Source organism: Elephas maximus, chromosome 13, assembly GCF_024166365.1.
Source record: "Elephas maximus indicus isolate mEleMax1 chromosome 13, mEleMax1 primary haplotype, whole genome shotgun sequence".
NCBI lineage: Eukaryota > Metazoa > Chordata > Mammalia > Proboscidea > Elephantidae > Elephas > Elephas maximus.
Genome location: NC_064831.1, coordinates 76,320,536 through 76,338,093, shown reverse-complemented (window position 1 = coordinate 76,338,093; position 17,558 = coordinate 76,320,536). Strand labels below are relative to the sequence as shown.

General features: G+C 56.5%; 1 protein-coding gene across 1 annotated transcript in view; it reads left to right on the top strand.

Annotated features, from left to right (window-relative positions):
- The first annotated feature begins 2,319 nt into the window (after window positions 1-2,319).
- Window positions 2,320-17,558, top strand: part of LOC126087849 (uncharacterized) — a 33,508-nt gene continuing 18,269 nt past the window's right edge. Inside the window, exons 1-4 of the mRNA XM_049905701.1 lie at window positions 2,320-2,337; window positions 2,492-2,636; window positions 2,868-3,050; window positions 3,118-3,447. Coding sequence (XP_049761658.1) covers window positions 2,320-2,337; window positions 2,492-2,636; window positions 2,868-3,050; window positions 3,118-3,447 — 676 coding nt within the window. The remainder of the gene's footprint in view (window positions 2,338-2,491; window positions 2,637-2,867; window positions 3,051-3,117; window positions 3,448-17,558) is intronic.

Below are 17,558 nucleotides of genomic sequence, written 5' to 3'. Positions count from 1 at the left end.
GCTCAGCTCCCTGGGCCTGGTGGAAGCGAATCGACTGGAGTCCTGAGTGACCTCTTCAAGCCCTGGGTCTGGGTGTCGACTGCTTGGCACTCATTGACCTTATAACCCCAGGCCAGGAGGGACAGTCTGGGGGCAGGGTGGAAGGACCCTGCAGGCCGGGAAAAGATACACAACAGCCAACCTGTTTCTGGCCACTCTTGATGTGCCAGCCCGTCTGAACCTCGATGTGGTCAGCTGAAGCCCAAGGCTCAGCCTCTCCTAGGACCTTCACAGGCTTGGAGCGAGAGTTCACCTCTCTTTGGGGCTTGAGGAAGGCTCGCTGGGGCGCTTAGCAGGGCACAGGCCACGAAGCCCATTCCCCTGGCGCGAACCACAGAACTGATTCCCTTGGGAAATCTCCCTTTGAGGACGACACCGGGGCGCACGTTGGACGCAGAACAAGCTGGCGCTCCTGAGCTGTGCTTCCTCCTAAAACTGAAACTCTCCAGTTAGGAAAGGCTTGAACCAACTGGAAGCTGGGGGTCTGGGCCGGGAGGAAGGAGAAGAGGGACAAGCCAGGGCTGGTTATAAGGTTTTGGAGCGCGGCTGGGAGGTTGGGGGAGTCCTGGAGGAGATATGCAGCCGCACCTCTCTGCGCCCCCATTCCGGAGGTCAGGGCTGCAGTCTACTCAAAGGCTGCCCAGTGGCCCAAGCCCCCAGCCGCCAGCAAAAGGATCTGGGCAAGGCCTGGAATGAGGACGTGCAGGCTTGGGTGGAGACAGCAAGAATCACACTGGGCCTGCGCTTTTGCCTAGTCCCTCCTGGTGAGACCCAGATAATCCCTGTGCTGACCTGCAGCGTCCTGCGACTCCACCGCGGCGTCCCAAAAAGGCAGCTGAGGGTGGGAGTGGAGGGTCTGGGATGGGGGCCGCCGGGGGCCCGGTGAAGCGGGCGAGTCAATGGGCGGTGCGGGCCTGAGCAGCCGCCTAATGGATTCAGGGCTGCGGGACCGAGGCGCGCCTGCCCGCTCTCAATAGCGGACAATGGAGTCCCGGGGTGACCTGAACAAAGAATTTGGAAGTAGTTAAGCTGCAGAACACGTTCTCGGCCAGGGTGCCTCCTTTCAAAAGGAGCGCGGGGGCGGGGGGGGGGGGGGGAACAGTAGGGGGTGGAGGGGATGAGAAAATGCCCAGGGGCAAAGTTGGTAGGTCGCCTTCCTCGCCGCCAGCTACCAGAGGCTAGAAATTCAATAGGAAATGGGGAGGCGGGGAGAGGGAGGACAAGTGGCCTAGGTCCACCCGGACCTTGAAGGAGGGGTCAAGAAAGTTCTCCAAGAGATGGCTGAAGTTCTGAAGCAGAGCCAGGGATATGCACTCCCCAGGCTTCCACTCTGGGCCAGGGGCAAGCGCAGGAGCTGGGCTAAAGAGGGAGGCCAGAAGAAACTCCCCTTGGGCTTTAGAGATTGGAATAGGGGCCTTTGGTGGAGAGACACCCAGCGGGCGGGGGGATGGGAGACAAGAGAGGAGAGTCAGGATCCTGCTCTGGTTCCCCACCAGCGTCTAAATGGGTCTCTCTCTGGGTCCCTCCCTGTGTCTAGCTCTCCGCCTCACTGGATCTCTCCATGGCTTCTCTAGCAGGGTCTCTCTAGACAGGTATCTTCCTCTCTGCTCCTTTTTCCGAGCTCAGGGCTTGTTTTTGTTTTGCCCTTCCAGTTCAAAAAGGCTGGGTGCCCCCCCCACGTGGGTCACACCCCACACAACCAACAATCTTAGATTTTTCCCATGCGTGTATTCCTTTTTTTTTTTTTTTTTCTTAAGTCAAATCTCTAGGTGTAGAAGTTAGGACCGGTATTATTTTATTTAGTGTATTTTTGAACTTTCCGATTTTTCCACAATGAACGCAGTTGGAAAATGGGTGAGGGGAAGATGTTTAGAAAAGCGGTCAGTCACACAGGTAACAAACTAAGAAGAGGAGAAACTAGAGAGGTTGTGGAGACCGAGAGAATAAATAAAATGATGGAATAAATGGTCAAAAAATACGAAGCGAGGGGAGTCTAAATACTCCTTGCTTCTTCTAGCCCTTCCCTCGAGTTGTTGAGGAAGGAGAGAAGCTAGGAAGAAGAAAGGAGCCGTGGCATCCTCAGCTTCTGGGAGCCTGTGCCTCCGGAATCGGAGAGAGCACTCGGCAGGCCAGGCGTCTCCCTCCTGTGGGCGTCGCTCGGTTTGCAAGGGGTTAACAGAGTTGCTCGTGAACTTGGCCTGTCTGTCCGGCTTCTGATGGATGATGACACTCGCTGACAAGTTCAGCTGGAGGGACCTCCCCTGCTGTGGAGGCGGGAGAATGACACACTGGCGGAAGGTACCTGGGGCGAGCGGCCAAGGCGCGCTGGTTCGGCGTGGCTGGGCAACCCCTGCTCCAGCCTCCCCCACGGTCACCCGCCTTCTCTCCTGGCGCTTTCTGAAATAATTCCGGAGCACCAAAGTTTTCCGGGGCTCGGCGCTGTACGGCCCAGGACCTCTTCGCTGCCCTAGCAGGCAATGAGGAGCGTTGGGGAGCAGAGCGTCGGGAGCCGGCGTTCGAGGAATTCGAGTTCAGCATTTGGACAGCGGCTCCGGGCGCATTCTGCCCCGCACGGAGTTTGCAGGTGAACAGCCAAGGCGGGAGAGAGGGGAAAGGGGGAGCGCTGCTGGATCCTGAAGAAGCAGGACCCAGCCTGGAGGCGTCCTCTCGTTTCCCGAGCTAAAAGATCTTTTTCGAGCTCACATGGGGACCCTGGGACGGCCAATCCAGCGTGGAGACACTCACAGTAACCACCACAAGCGTAAAGGAAAAGATAAGACGCCCCCTTTCAACAGAGTGTAGTAGACTCCCCCGCCCCATTCCCTTAGCTTTCCATTTCTCCCCGGAGCAACCCGGATCCCTGAGCCTGGAGCTGCCAGCGAGGCTTCCAACCCTCTGCTCGCCACCGCCTCCCGGGTGGCTCTGGGCGAGCTTGACGGCGCTAGGGGGTGGGGGTGCCGGGCCGGCCGAATGGCGCCGCGACTCCCCGGAAAAGCTGGGAGGCAAGCCGGGTGGGGGAAGGAAGGACCAGGCGCAGGGCTCGGCGCCCTTAGCCGCCTGCCTCCGCCCCCTCCCCAGCGCTTAGTTCCGCACTGGTCGGGGTGAGAAGAGAGCTGGGGGGCGGGGGGAGCCGCGCTGACGTCACTGCGGGCCGTGCCCGCCTAAGAAGGCAGCGCTGGGAGCCGCTCAAAGCCGGGAGAGGCGGCGCGCCGCCAGGAACCCTAGCGCCGCCGCTGCGTGCCCGCCTCCCGCTCCCAGTCGTGCGCCCGCCGGGACAGGGGTGCCTGGAGAGCCACTGGAGCCGGGCCGAGCCAGGGAACGCTCCTGATCCCGAGCCACGGAGCCTCGGTCGGCGCAGCCGCCCCACCCCCGCCGCTGCCTCCCAGGTCCCGGGCCCCTTCCCGGTCCGTAAGTGCCACTGCCCGCTGTGTCTCGGGGAGGCTGGGGAGCGGAGGCTAAGGCTTGAGGGCGGTGGCCTCGGCCAGGGCAACGTCAGGGAGCTGGACTGCACTGGGGGAGGGGGCTGGGGCATCCCTGCCCGGCCTCCTTGGGCAGTTGGGGCGGCTTGGAGCTTCCTGTCGCCAGGGCGGGGACTGGGGGTGCATTTGGACTGCGGGTAGGAGGTAGGGCTTGGCCTCTGGGGCCTGACCCATCAACCCGGGCAAATCGCCAAGGTCGCGGGTCAGTCGGAAGCTCTGAGAGGTGGGGACTTTGGGTGTGCGAGGAGGGGAGGGGCATGGGGCCCGGATGGAAGTTGTGGGAGAGGAGAGAATGCTTCCGAAGTGAGATTCCGGGGAGTCCCTGGGCCACCCCTTCTCTTGCCCTGTCCCTGGCTCCCATTTCTTCTCATCCCCTCCCCCACCAAAAAAAAATAACCTGGAAGGTGGCTTCCTGAAAAAAAAATATTTTAAGAAATAATGCAATTCACAACACCCCCTCTAGACAAGATTTATGGCATGTTTTCCTCCCTCTGAAATGGGAAGTTGCTGGGAAATCTTTTCTGCCCTGGCCCGGCCCCTGTCCCAGAAGAGGGCTCTTGGATCTGTCTGTGGGTGTCTATGCAGCTCCTCCAGCCCAGGCTCCAGCGAGCTGGGGCGAATGAAGGAAGCCGAGGAGGTCGAGGCTGTGGTGAGGGGCTGCTCTAGGAGAAACCTGGGGGGGTGGGTCCAGGCTGGCCCCCCAGCAAGTGCAGGAAGGTGGCAGAAGGTGGGAGAGGTTCTGGGGTCAGATCACAAAAGCCACGTATGCATTCAGAAATAGTCTTTGTGGCTGGGGAGAAATTGAGGTGCTGGGGCTGAAAGGGAGCCCTTTTATGAGCCCCCATAACCTTGGAGGAGGTGGATTCTTCAACCGAGGAGAGGAAGTGGATAGAGTTTGAGAGTCTGGCCTTCAATCAAGGGACTGTGGCCAGAGGATAAGCTAGGTGGTCACTGACAGGGATGGGTATCATGCAAGGCCCACCCAGGAGCCTCTCATAGCAAAGCCAGCTGCTGGAGACCCCAGGGGAGGGTGTTGCTCTGCCAAGGCTTCTCAAGAGGGGTGTTTCCAGGTTCCTGCCCAGCATGTACCTCCCTGGAGCCCACACACTGGCTGCTAGGCCTTGACTTCCATGTGGGAGCTGAACAGGGCACTAAAACCCAGCTGTCCATAAGTATGTGAAGGTGGAGGGGGGGGACCTGGAACCCCATAGGAGTAGGGAGCTGTGTCTTTCTGAGCTTGCCGAATGCTAGGTCTCTGGCTGGCAGCCCTTCCAGCTTCCAGACAATAGAGAGATCAGCTTAATCAAAGCTCCGACCTCAGGAAGGAGCAAGAGAGGGAGGGGGCAATGGGGAAAGGGCACCTGGACTTAACCTAGGTTGTGGATGGAGATGCTGTCTCCTCTTTAAGGCCCAGGGGTCAGGCCCAGAGGGACTTGGGAAGGGAGTTCTGGGTCTAAGCCAAATGGTAGACCAGGCGGCTGTGTCTGCCTGGCCTGGAGCTGGGGAGTTCCATTGGCCTCAGGCTTCAAGCCTCTGGATCAGGGCAAGTCTGGTCACAGGATGCAGGGTGTCTTCACAAGGCTATTGTCTAGGGCCAGAATTGCCCCTTCTCTCCATTTAGTCCTTTAAATAGCTGTGTTCTGGAATGGGTAGCACACTCCTGTGGATCCTCAGGGCCCCTGCACTGAGTTGTGTAACCACCAATGGGAAACAGGAACTTGGGCAAAAGCCATTTCCCATAGCCAGAGCATCCCTGCCAATGGGTACGTGTGTGTGTGCAGGGGCAAGGTACCTGCAAGCTCCTTAGGTTGCGCATTAGATGGGTGTATGGGCAAGTGCTGTACAGGTTTCATGGGCTGGAACAGGTATAAGGCACATGTGTGGTTGCACCACGAATAGATACTTCTATAGATCCAGGTATGGAGGTTTCACCACCCAGAAGCTTCTCTGGCCCTGGGTAGATGTTTGAGTACAAAAAATGGAGTCTCTGACCCTGGATGGATGCACCTAGAAGGGAGGCCCCCTTTGGAGGAGCCTCCTGCCCCCCCTCCCCCTCCAGCTCTCTCTCTGGCTGTTCCCTTCCCCTGGTAGCTAAAGGGGCTCGGAGCTCAGGTTTGGGATGGGGAGGAAGCAGAGGAAGTTCCAAACGCAGGTGAAGCGGCAGGGAGAGCCACCCAGTGGGAGGCTTCTCAGCACCATGGCCAGGGCCCGGAGGCTGCCACAGGAGCTTTGGCTTCAGCGCCAGCACCCAGCCAAACCCAGAGCCTGCTCTCCTGTGACCCAGGGCCTGCACGGGGACCTGAAGGCCAATGTCAGGGGCTCGGAGTGAGGCGAAGCCAATGGAGCTCAGAGCCAGTCCGAGGGGCAGCAGAGGGCCCAGTGACAGCCAGGGCTGGTCGGATTCTCCCCACCCGGGCTTGGCATCGGTCTGCCGCCTTCAGCGGGCAGTGTCTGGCCCACACCTTGTGCCTCTGCCCCACATCGACTTGGACAGCATCCCGGATCCCGGTCTGATCTGAGCATGGAGGCTGAACGCCAGCAGGAGACCAGAGGCCCAGGCCGGGCTGCTGCCGCTGGAAATGCGGATGCCTTCAGCAGCAGAGCCACGGAGAGGGCACTCAGCCTGAGGATGGGAACTGAGAGTCCTGGACCCACGCAAGCATATTGAGACTCGACCTGCGGAGACTGCAGCCTGCGACTGACCGGCAGAGCTATCTCCTCCCAGCTGCCTAAGCCCTGGAGGTCTACAATGCCCAGTGGCCAAAGCTGTAGGTGAGGGGTCGCTGATTCCAGGACAACCCAACCCAGCAGCTCGAAGGGCCTAGGCAGGGTGGGGAGCCTCACCCTAGCCCTGCTCACCCACTGCCCACGAAGGGACTAGGTTTTCCAAAAAGGGCAGCAGATATGCAGCCCTGGTGACAGCGACCTTCCTCCGCATCTGAACTGAATCCAAACGGGGCTTTGAATTCTTTCTCCCAGAGCCCTCACGCGCCCTCGCCTTGCCAGCCGCCGTGTTACCGTGAGCCTTGCTGAGGAGCCATTTTGCGCAGCATCCTGCTTAAATCACACTCAGAGGGGCTTGGTCCTCGCTCTCTTTCCCCACGCTCCCTTTCTTCGGCCCCTTCTCTCTCAGGTGAACCCGGCTTTGGCGCCCCTCCCGGCCTCCGCAGCCCCACCCTTCCCACTCCGGAGTGGCCCAGAAGGACTAGGGCTGGGAGGCCGCCCCCGCACACACCAAGAAGAGAAGGTGCGGGTTACTGGAGCTGCAGGAGGAGGGGAAGCGAGGGGCGCCTCCCAATTATGGAAATCCTTTGGAATTAACTGTCTCGGGCCCAAAATCAGGTTCCTTCCTGAGCCCTCCGCTGTGGGCCTCTCCATTTCCCCCGTGTTTCCCGGCTCGGTCTGGCCCTTGCTCGCCTTCTGGAAAGAGGGAAGCCTTTGCGAAATGGGATTTGGAGGGAGATGTGTAAATGCTTGGCTGGGATGGGAGCTGGAGGCAGCGCAAATGGGGTTTAGGAGAAGGATGAAAATAGAACAAACCCGAGACAAGTGGTGGCAAAACAGGTGCTTAACAAAATCAGGAGCTTGACAAAATCGAGATGTTTTTTCTAAGGGAGAAAGAGATATTTAGAGAAATAATGAAATCCTTCCCAAGCCACTCATTTTCGACTCTCTTTGGATCGTATCCTGAGCGGTTTTGCTTGGCTAATAGCCACTAAGCTTCCCAAGCAGGCCCCATTAAAATAGAGCCACCTGGGCACCCTCTGCCCAACCCCACCCAACCCCAGCCAGTTTGGAAGCTCTGCCCCTAGCCATGGAGTCTCTGGTTGAAGTAAATTCCAGTATTGACCTCTGGAAGTGGGAATGCACCAGCCTGTTCCACCACGAAATCTCTTCCTGGCTCTTGGCCTGAAGGTTTTTCGGGGGGTTGCCTGGAAGCAGAATATTTTATTTTCCATATTTAATTCTTCTGCTCTCTGGGATGACTGATGGGTGAATGTGAATCCCAGGGCCCCAGACTGGAGGGTTTCCACAGCAGCAAGGAGGAAGGTGGTGATGGCTGGGGTGAGCCAGAAGGGATGCCCACCGGCCACTCATATCTGCAAGGCTGGAATGGAGCCACAAGTCCTGCCAGCTTCCATCTAGGGATGACTCAGGGCCTCCAGAGTGACAGCCCCTTTCTCTGGCAGCAATCACTTGGATGGAGTGGGCAAAGTATGTGCTGAGGACTGGAGGAGGTCCAGGCATGGTTCTGTGATTTCATTTGTTGGTAGAACACGAATCTAACCAGCAACCGAGTTTTGACCTAGGACATCTCCAAAGACACAAGGCGCAATCATTTGTACCCTTCTAGCTGTGCCTAGGAACAGTGAGGGAGGGGGCACCCAGCAGCCTGGTACTGAGGCCCAGGGCCTGGCCCGAGTGTAGCATGGCTCTTGGAATCTTTGCACGCCAGGCCCTATGGGCGGGACTTGAGCTGCCGTGCACACCAACCCGGGGCAAGCAGCAGGACACTTCATTCCTCCCCCTACCACCAGCCTCCGGGAGTGGGTGGACTGGGCCTATTGCAAGGTGCTGGGCATGGGGAGAGGAGGAGGGAAGTTAAAAGAGAAAGGGCTCCTGCTTTCGACCTCCCAAGCCCTCACTCGGCCGCGCTGGAGAAACCTTCACCATGCCCCAAAACGCGTCTGGTCAAATCTCATCACCGGAGCACACTTGGCTCCCTAACTCTGATGGTCCGCCGTGGCTGCCTGGCTTCCTGGGCTTGAGGGAAGGCAGAGGGGTTTAGGGGGAAAAGCAGACGCTGCGCACCTAGGCGCGCAGCCCCCGGCGCATCTGAGGGCAGCGGGGGCGCTCCCCTGCGCTCGGAGGCAGGGAAGCCGTGAACGCCGAGGCCATTGTAAGGCTGGGTGGTGAGGAGCGCGGGAAGGGGGCTGGGATTTGAATGAGAACCTATGATTGGCCGAGCCCTGGACTGACGTCACTTCCCCGCGGGGCGATTAGCCTGAGAGAGGTGGGCTGGCGGTCCAGTGCGCTGGGGGCGGCTTGGGCGCCCGAGGCTGCAGAAGCTTACCGCGCGGGTGCCCTCCGTGCGCCCGGGGCCGCCGTCGGAGCGGGCAGCCGGAGCCGGTGCCTGGGTGCACAGAGCGGGGAGCCGGGAAGGAACGGAGGGAAGCAGCTGAGCTGGAGCTGCCCGCCTCGGTGTGGGAGTCAGTGTGTCTGTGTGTCTGTCGGTCCCCTCTGGCTCTTCGCGTGCGCCCGGGGCTCTGAGAGCGGCGGCCGCTCAGGCCCCTGCGCCCGGCGGGCAGCGGCACGTGGGGCCCATGGCGCGGCGGTGGCGAAGGAGGCTCGTTTCTCTCTTTGGTTATCTAGCTGTATGAGTGCCACAGAGCCGTCATAAAGCTAGATAACCGAAAGTAGAAATGACTCTCACAACTTCTGCATGCGAGCGCCCGCCCCGCCGGCCGCCCCGGCCCACACGAGCCAAAGGAGCCCAGGAGCCCAGCGCCGGCCCAGCGGACTCCAGCCCCGCGGAGCGGCCGCGCCCGGACCAGGTACCTGACCTCGGCGCTCTCTCGGGTCACATTCCGTACCCTGAAGGAACTTGCCAGCTTCCCCGCCCTGATCCTCCTCTTTCCCCACCTCCCCCCAGCGCCAGAGCAGGAACCCCAAAGTGGAGCGAGCCGGGAGAAGGGAGGGGGTGGAGGTTGCAGAGGGGTCGCTGGCGGGGAAGGCGCCAGCCTTCGCCTTCACCCCATAAATCAGGCTGAAACAATCTGCCCCAGGAGCTGCAAACGGGGATTTTGGGATGCAAATACGATGGGAGAGAGACAGCGGCCGGTAGGGGGTGGGGGTGGGAGAGTGGGGGGGGGGCAGAGGGTTGCCCCGCCGCTAACAATGCTGCCTTTATCGAATTATTCGACGAGTCAGTCCCTGAGAGTCATTAGCATACGGCTGGGGGGCTGCCGGAGCTTCGCCCCTCGGTGAGGTCAAGTTCTTGATAATTTGATCACTTTTCACGGGCTCTGGCAGCTGCCTTTGTGTGCGGTTGGGGGGTCTGTGTGCAGCGTGAAGCGGAGCAGAACTGGCGGGGAGTGCGCTCAATGGCAAGGGGCCGGGGCGGGGGCCTCCCTCCCCGACGGGCCGACTCTGCCCTGCATACAAACCAAGCGCCAGCGGGCGGAGGGACAGAGCCCAGCTCTGCGCCTCCTCTGCTCTGGCCCTGGCCGGACACACTAGCCCGCTCCTCCCCAACTTCCCGGAGTGGCTAAGGTGCAGGCAGGCTCCCGGTGCCCCCTCCTCCCGCACAGCGAAGTCGCCACATAAGATGTATTACAATGTCTACCAAATAAAAAAGCAATTGGGGGAAAAATCTGCATTCCGTTCCCATGGCAACCCAGTGCAGCACACCCAGCCACTCAGGCTTCGGCCCCTCTTCCTGCGCCCGGGCAGTGGGGCGCGCCCCAGCTCTCTGCATGGGGTTCCCGGCCCCACACAGCGTGGAGTCCCGATTGAGGTCCTCATCTGGCTCCAGGTCACTCTGCTCACTGACACCGCGGCTTGTCCTGAAGCTCGGGACTCCCGCGGCTTGGGGAACCACCTGGGCTCCTGGCATGAATGGCTGTAGACCCAGACCGGGACCCTGCCATGCCGCAGGGAAGAAAGGATTGGCATGTGTGTTCTACACCCGATGGCCTGGGGGGCTCTGTAGGTATGTGGGTGTGTCAGTGTTCTAATTGATAAGGGGACAGGGACTTGAACCGCCACCCTGGCCTGATCCTCCCCATCTCCTTTCTCTTTTGCACAAGAGGAAACTCAGATCTGGAGCCCTGGAGTGACTTAGCCAGGGTCACATAGCTCGGAAGCACACAGCTGGGGCCCAGGTTGCCTTAGTTCCATCTCCACCCACTTCATTCTCCAGAGCATCTCCCTCCCTTATTTATAAGGCCTGGCTTCTCCCAGTCTCTACTTAAAACCTGTTCAGTCTCCTTGTGGTAACAAATCTTTTTCCATCTTCATTCTTTCAAGCCTTTGGGGAGGGGGGGCTCATTGCTTAACAAAATTATTTTGCCAATAGGTTATATGTGTACAAGGCAAAAATTCAACAGTACGAAAGGGAAACCCATTGGCTCTGGGGAGGTGGTTGGTGGAGGGAGAATTTTCACTATGTGGCCTTTTGAATTTTGAAGCACGTGAATGTATTATCTATTGAAAATAAAAAAAACAAAAGAGGAAGCAGGGAAAGTCAGCTTCCTTCTTAGCTCTATCCTCGGTTCTCCTCCCCAGAGATAATCACGGGGTGGAGAGTTTTTGTTGTTCCTGCGTGCGCCACCGGCCCCCAATTTTAAAGGCCAATCTCCCTTTTTCGTGGCATGAGGTGAGGGGTGACTAGCCTACTCTGGGTTCCGCGAGGTCACCAGAGCATCCCCCAGTGCCTCTCCCTTCCCAGCGCACCTGGGAGCCTGTGCGTTGGTCTTGACCTCATTTCGGAGGAAACCGGAGCAGCTCTTCCAGCCCTCTCACTCTGCGCTCCCTACCTCTCCTCCTCGAGGTCCCGGCCTTGCTAGGCGCACAGCCCAGGCAACGGGCAGGCACTGAGGCCCAGGCCTTCACTCTTCCCCGCCCACCATCAACATGCATCGCTATCTTGCAAGGGCGCCTTGGCAGTCTTACAGCTGTGTCTACACAGTTCAAGTGAGATTTTTGTTGTTGGTTTGTTGTTGTGCTAAACACCAGGGTTTAAACGGTGTGGACAGGCCTGAATCCCGGGTTGGGGGGTCTGATGAAGCAAGAGCCTGCGCCGGTGAGAACGCGCGGTTTTCTTTCTGCTTTCTACTAAAATCCGTTGATGCAAACCTCCCCCATCTGGGGAAAGATCGCAGATGTGGGCAAAGGGCACTTGAATTCTAATCTCCAAGACCTCACCCCACACCCACTAGAGACAACTCTCAAAGAGAGGCTAGCTAGCCCTCCCGATTTTGGCCTCAGGGTATGAATTCCCCGGAGCGCTGGGCTCAAAATTCATCCCTCCCCAATTCCCCCACAGAGCGAAGTTCAAACCTTTTCTGGACACTACCTAGTGCAAGGCACAGGCTCAAAATTGGTGCCTCGTCCCATCGACCCTTCTGGCTTGCCCAGGCCTGGAAGAGGCGGCTGGGCCTGGGGCCTTCTCAGCCCTTTCCTCTGTGTCGGGTCTTCTTACTGTGCTCCAGAGAGGCTTTTCTCTCCCTCCCCCAAGCCTTCTCTGGCCATTTGGCTCCCCCAGATTTGGACCTCATCTTTGCCTCCAGCTTGCAGTTGCTCCTTCCCACCCCCAATCCAAAAAGCTTGGGGGAGCCTGGGACAGCCGCTGAAGCTGCAGTTTGGAAGCCAGAATTGATTGGGATCTCAAAAATACTCCTCATCCAACCCCTTTCGTTTTACATCTAGAAATATCGGGCTCAGAAAAGCCCAGGGTTCGGCAAAGATAGCACAGCAAGCTATTGCGGGGGTGGGGTGGACAGAAATCAGGCAGCCACAGTGCTGGGTGAGGCATCGAGGGCTTCCTTCTGTCTGGTCCGCGGACGCCAACCCCGCACGACTGTGGGACCAGGAGGGCTTCTGCCCAGGCCAATGAAGAGCTGGCATCGGTGAGAGCCCTTGACAATCAGACTGCAGCGCGACCGGATCTAAGCTGGTCAGAGAACTCTCTTCGGCCGGCCACAGTCGGGCCTCCCGGGACATGGGACCAGGGAGCGAAGGGAGCGAGGCCAGGAGGCCTCCCCGGGCCCAGCCGCGACGCTGAAAAGCATGAAGGGTTGGAATTAGGCGCTCATTTAGCGAGCGTTGCTAATCCGAAGTTACAGCGCTAATTCCCTGATCCGGCCGCTCGCACACGCAGCGCCCGGATTAGAGGCGCCGCCCCGCCCCGCCCTCACACCCCCAAACGCGCCCGCCCCGCGCCCTCGGATCTGCGGGCTCACTGCTAATCCGCGGCACCGCGCTGGCCGGGCCCGAATGTGCCGCGGGGTGTGGCGGGCCGGAACAGAGGCCCAGGAAGGGAGCAGGCAGGGAGGGGTCAGACTGGAGCCCCGGGACTGACCCCCGGGATTTATGCGCCCTCCAAGGCCCAGTCCAAGCGGCGTGGTCGAGAAAACCGCCGGGATTTCGCCAGCCCAGTGTGCGCACCCACAGCACGCGGCCCCTTGGAGGCCGCGGCGCCATTTTAATAGCCTCCCTTTCCCCTTTGGCATCTCTGGCGCGTGTGTGTGGCGGGGTGTCTCCGTCCCCCATCCCGCCCTGACTTTAGCTCCCCCTTCCGCCAGCCTGGATGGAGTGACCAATCAGCTCTGGCCTAGGGTGGGATGCGCGTCACCATGGCGACGGCCAGGGCGCCCTGGCAGTGCTGCCCATCTCAGAGGGCGAGTCTTCACTCCTCTTGGACGCATGTGAACGCGAGGGAAGGTGGAGGAGGGTGTTGGAAGAAGGCTGTGGCACCTCGTCCCTATTCCCACCCCATCCTGCCTAGGGTCAGTTCAGCTAGGGCAGGCTGGGGGGAGAATGGATGGTGTGCACAGCGCCTTCGTGGGGCTCTGGGCTTGTCCTGGCGCTGCTCTTTTATGAGTTTTCCTTCCCTCAAGGATGTGCCCCTTTCCATCGTGGAGGCACATGGAGTTTGTACCGACCCCTTCCTTGCCTTGGCCCAAAGATTCTCACCCTCTTCTATCCCTCTTCTCCTCAGAGAGTGGGGTTCCGGAGGCTTCCCCCAAATTGCCTCACTCTTAAGTGCTGTGATCTTGGGCAAGTCACATATGCTATCTGCCTTAGTTTTCTCATTTATAAGATGGGTTGGTGTGCAGGGTCATCGTGGAAACACTGAGTGCCCAGTGAGTGCCCTGTCACTGTTAGAACTCCTTCCTCTTGGGGACATCCTTTCTGTCCAGAGCAGCCAAATTTGGGTGTCTCATGGCTTCCTAGAGCTTTTCATCTCTTCTCAGACAGCTGGGAACTGGAGAGGAGAGAAGAGTTTTTAAAAATAGAGCCAGGGTGGGAGCTGTGGCTGGAACAAAACCTTGGTCATTGGCTCTGAGAATGGCCGCTGAGTTCCTATAGCACTGTCTCCTTCCTTCCAGCCTGGTCCAGCTTAAGCACCACTTTAAGTGGGCCGGGCATTCACTGGCCGACCCCTCACCGCAATTGAGCCGCAGGGGTTTGAAAAGAGGGCCAGGGCCTCAATGACAGGACCTTGGACCAGGCTAATTGGTTTTGGTTCAAGGGGATACTGGAGTTGTGAAAAGCTCCAAACCGCCTTTCCCACGCCAGAAGCAGGCCATGGCTTTAAGGAGAAGTGTTCGAGGAACTTAGGGCTAGGCCAGAAGGCTGGGAGTCAGGTGCCTCCAGTGGATGACCCCACACTGGTGGCCAAAACTTCCCTCTGCTTGGAGGATGGGTTGTTGTTGGGAAGCCTCTCATGTGCACCTGCATTTAGGGGCTGGAGCAGACTTCTCACACATGTGGCTGTGCCAAGAAAGGACCCCCTTTCTCTGAACCTGTGGTGCACCCTGGTTGTAGGTGTAAAAATGGAGGAGCCTCATTTTCCCCACATCGACCATCTAGCAGGAGAAACCTGCAATGGCCAAGCTAATAATTCTTGCCCCAGGACCTGGACCAAACCTGGGCTTTTAGACTCTGGGAGAATCCTGGACTCTATCCTGATAACCCACTTCTGTCTCTTGAAATGTCCCTGAATATCTCTGGATATAGTCAGACAAGGCAGAGATGAGAAACAGGAAACCTAACGGTACTTTTTTTTTTTTTTTTAATAAAGGACCAACTATTTCTTTACATTCTCAAAGATGAAGCATTAGTTACATTATGACTTAAATCTATCATTATTGTAAATAATTTTAACTTAAATTTTGATTGTATGAAATGTGTGCGTGGACCAAATGACTGCATGTTCATATATATAATATATCCATTCTTGTTTGCATATGGTCCATATACCAAAGCATACACTTATATTAACAATGTGGTAAGGATGGTGGAGGACACTATAAAAAGAGCCCCATTTAAAATGATGTGGCATTGACTGAGACCTGCCTTTCATGGTTCATTGTGTGTTGAAGGGAACATTCCTATGTAATCATCAGCTAAATAAATCCCCTGCCTTTTTTATTATCTTCCACATTTTTCCCCATGTTTGCCCACTTGAGGCACACATACGTCGGAGACAGGTACTTTGAAGAGATACAGAACTCTGTGTATCACCTTTTCCATTTTTATTTCAATTTTTAATTGCCCAGAGCCTGATTTCTTTGGGCCTCTGCTGATTTGCACATTTGAGATTCATGTGTAAATATGCCCGTGGCCTGTGTGCACACCTGGGCCTCCTTATCACAACGTGGGCTTGCTGGGTGTTTAAATACACACATTCTGCATCGATACACAATTATGGGCTTTCGTCTTTGCCTCTTCTCTGAAATCAGGTTAATTTTCCTTTCACTAATCCTCAAACCCATTATGTCCCTCACCCCCACCCTCACAAAAAATGGCAAACCCTATCACAGGCCAGTGGTCTCATCCCACTTCAGCAAGCAGCTTTCCAGGCGGGGGGGTGGGGGGTGGCGCTGGAGTGAAGGCTCCTATTAGGCAGACTTCATTAATGTTACCAAATATACCCCGGCACATTTACTCGTCTGCTATGAAGTATTATCATAAATAATTAAAATTAAACTGCACTTGTCAAAATAAATGAACAAAGTAGAGTTGTGATGTCTTTGCCTTGATTTGCTTGCCTTGGGTTTGCTTATTCGCTAAGTTGAAGAAAAGAAGAAGAGAGAGGAGGAGGAAAGAAAGACAGACTGTCCCAGGAAGGGGAGAGGCGACTGGAGAGAAAGAAAAGAGAGCGAAGCCCTCAGTCATCTGCCTTTGGGTTTCCAGTCATTAGGGCGCTCAGGGAGGCTGGAATGCAGCGAATGTCAGCTCATAATGAATATTGAGGTGTGGATGTGGAAGGAGGGATTTCTTTGTTTACTGAGGAATGGCCATGGGAATGGGGGAGAGGATTGCCTTTGGGGATTAAGGAGTGGGCTTTGTTTTTATGAAGGGCCTTACTTCTTTTCTGAAGTTTTCTGCAGCTAATTGATTCAATTCAGACAGCCCCCCTCCCCACCGGGCCAGCCAAGGCCGTGTGCTTGTGAGATGTGTGCAGCCCCATTTCCCCATCTGCTCTGGTCCTTTTCTCCACAGTGACCCTTGAAAAGGGTGTGAACCATCATATCATCAAGATCACAGGCTGTGGAGCAATCAGTCAGGAGCCAAGACCTTTGTATGTGTATGTGTGTGATATACACATACACTCACATAGACATATATTAATAGAGATATAATTTATACACGCAGATATAATAGAGGTATCATTTACATATATGAACAGATCATAGGTGTATACTTGTATGGGTTCAGACAAATGCAATTACACCCAGGTAACCAGCACCCAAATCAAGATACACAGCATTTGCCTCACCCCAGAAGTTCCCTCCTGCCTCTCCTTAGTCAATCCCTGTTCCTCCCCCCACCACCATAATTTTACCGATCTAGAGTTCCATATAAATGGAACATATGTTAGAACTAAAAAAAAAATTATTTCAAGTATCGAAGGAGCTCCTTCTAAGAGGGCAGGCTGAGCATGTGTCTGGGACATGGTGGATTGAACACTTTCTCTCCTGATGGGTCCAGAAGTCAGACCTGTGATTAGATTTGGGGGGTGGGGGCTGGTTTGGGCTGGTCTTCAGCCAGGAGAGCCCTGTTCTCACCCGAGCTCTGTTAATGAGCTGGGGACAGGTGAGCCTCACACATTCCAACTTGGCTGCCTTCAGCAGCATCCAGGAGCCGGTGGTGAGCTATTAATGGAAGGTGACGGCTTTGTGCTAATTAGAACTTCCTTTCAGCTTCCATCTGCGCAGGCACTGGAGCCCCTCACTGGTCAGCCTCAGCCCCTCCCTTGCAACCTAGTTTTTGTTCCCCCCATGAATTGGAGGGTGTTTTATGAGGGGAGCTGCTAGCTTCTATCTCTGGTCAAACCCTGGTTCTTTGTGTGTCACTGCACCACTGCACAGGATGGCATTTCTCAGCCTCTCTCCTGTAGGGCTGGAGACAGATTGCAGGTTGGAAGGGGGTTTGGGCACCATGGCCTCCTTACCAGGTAGGCTGGTCTTAGACTTTCAATTTGGGTCTATTTTGAAAAAGACCTCTCTCCTCTGCCTTCTGGAGATTGTGGCTTCAGACTCGTGTTCCCTCCATTACCTCCATTCCTGGCACCTCCCAAGTCTGGTTGTACCCACCCATCTCAACCTATAGGTGCCATCTTTGAAGGCTCAGGCTGCCTAGGGGTGCAGGCTCTCTCAGGCTTCTGAAAAAGCTCGTTTTTTTTTTTTTTAATTTCACCTCAGGCCCAGTGGACATAATCTTTTTTAAATGGGGGTTGTCTCTTATAGAGGTTTCATCGGAAAAAAAAAAAAAAGAAACATTACATTAATGTCATTTAAAGAAAAAGCACCTCTCTCAGCCTGGTAGTTGGGAGAGCTGTGGCTTCCTGCGTGAGTTTCCGTTGGGTAGAAATGCCTTGCAGTGAACAGAAAGGGGGCATTTCCTGGAAATGTTCCTCTTTTTAGCTCTCGAATCCCCTCAGGTCTCCATTGGGGTTATGGGTAAAAATAGCAAGCCCTGCCTGCCCCTGCATCTCATTTTCTCCTGCTTGAATTATCCTGATAATGATACAGGTCAGACTTGGATCTTGAAAACTAGAAGTGGATTATTAGCCCATATGCAGCTTCGCCAGGTTCCCCCGGGGCCCGGGGCCTGGGCTGGGGGAGATAGAAATGCCTCTGGTGTGCCCAGAAGGGCTGGGGAACTACCCCATCCCCACCCTGCTGCTGATTGTGAGAACAGAAGGAGCAGCTCCCCTCTGTGACTGCTTCTACACCTACGGGTGCCAAGTTCTGATTTGAGACACTAGGGTGGAAGACTCTGGACTATCCTGGCCTGGGTTAACAAACC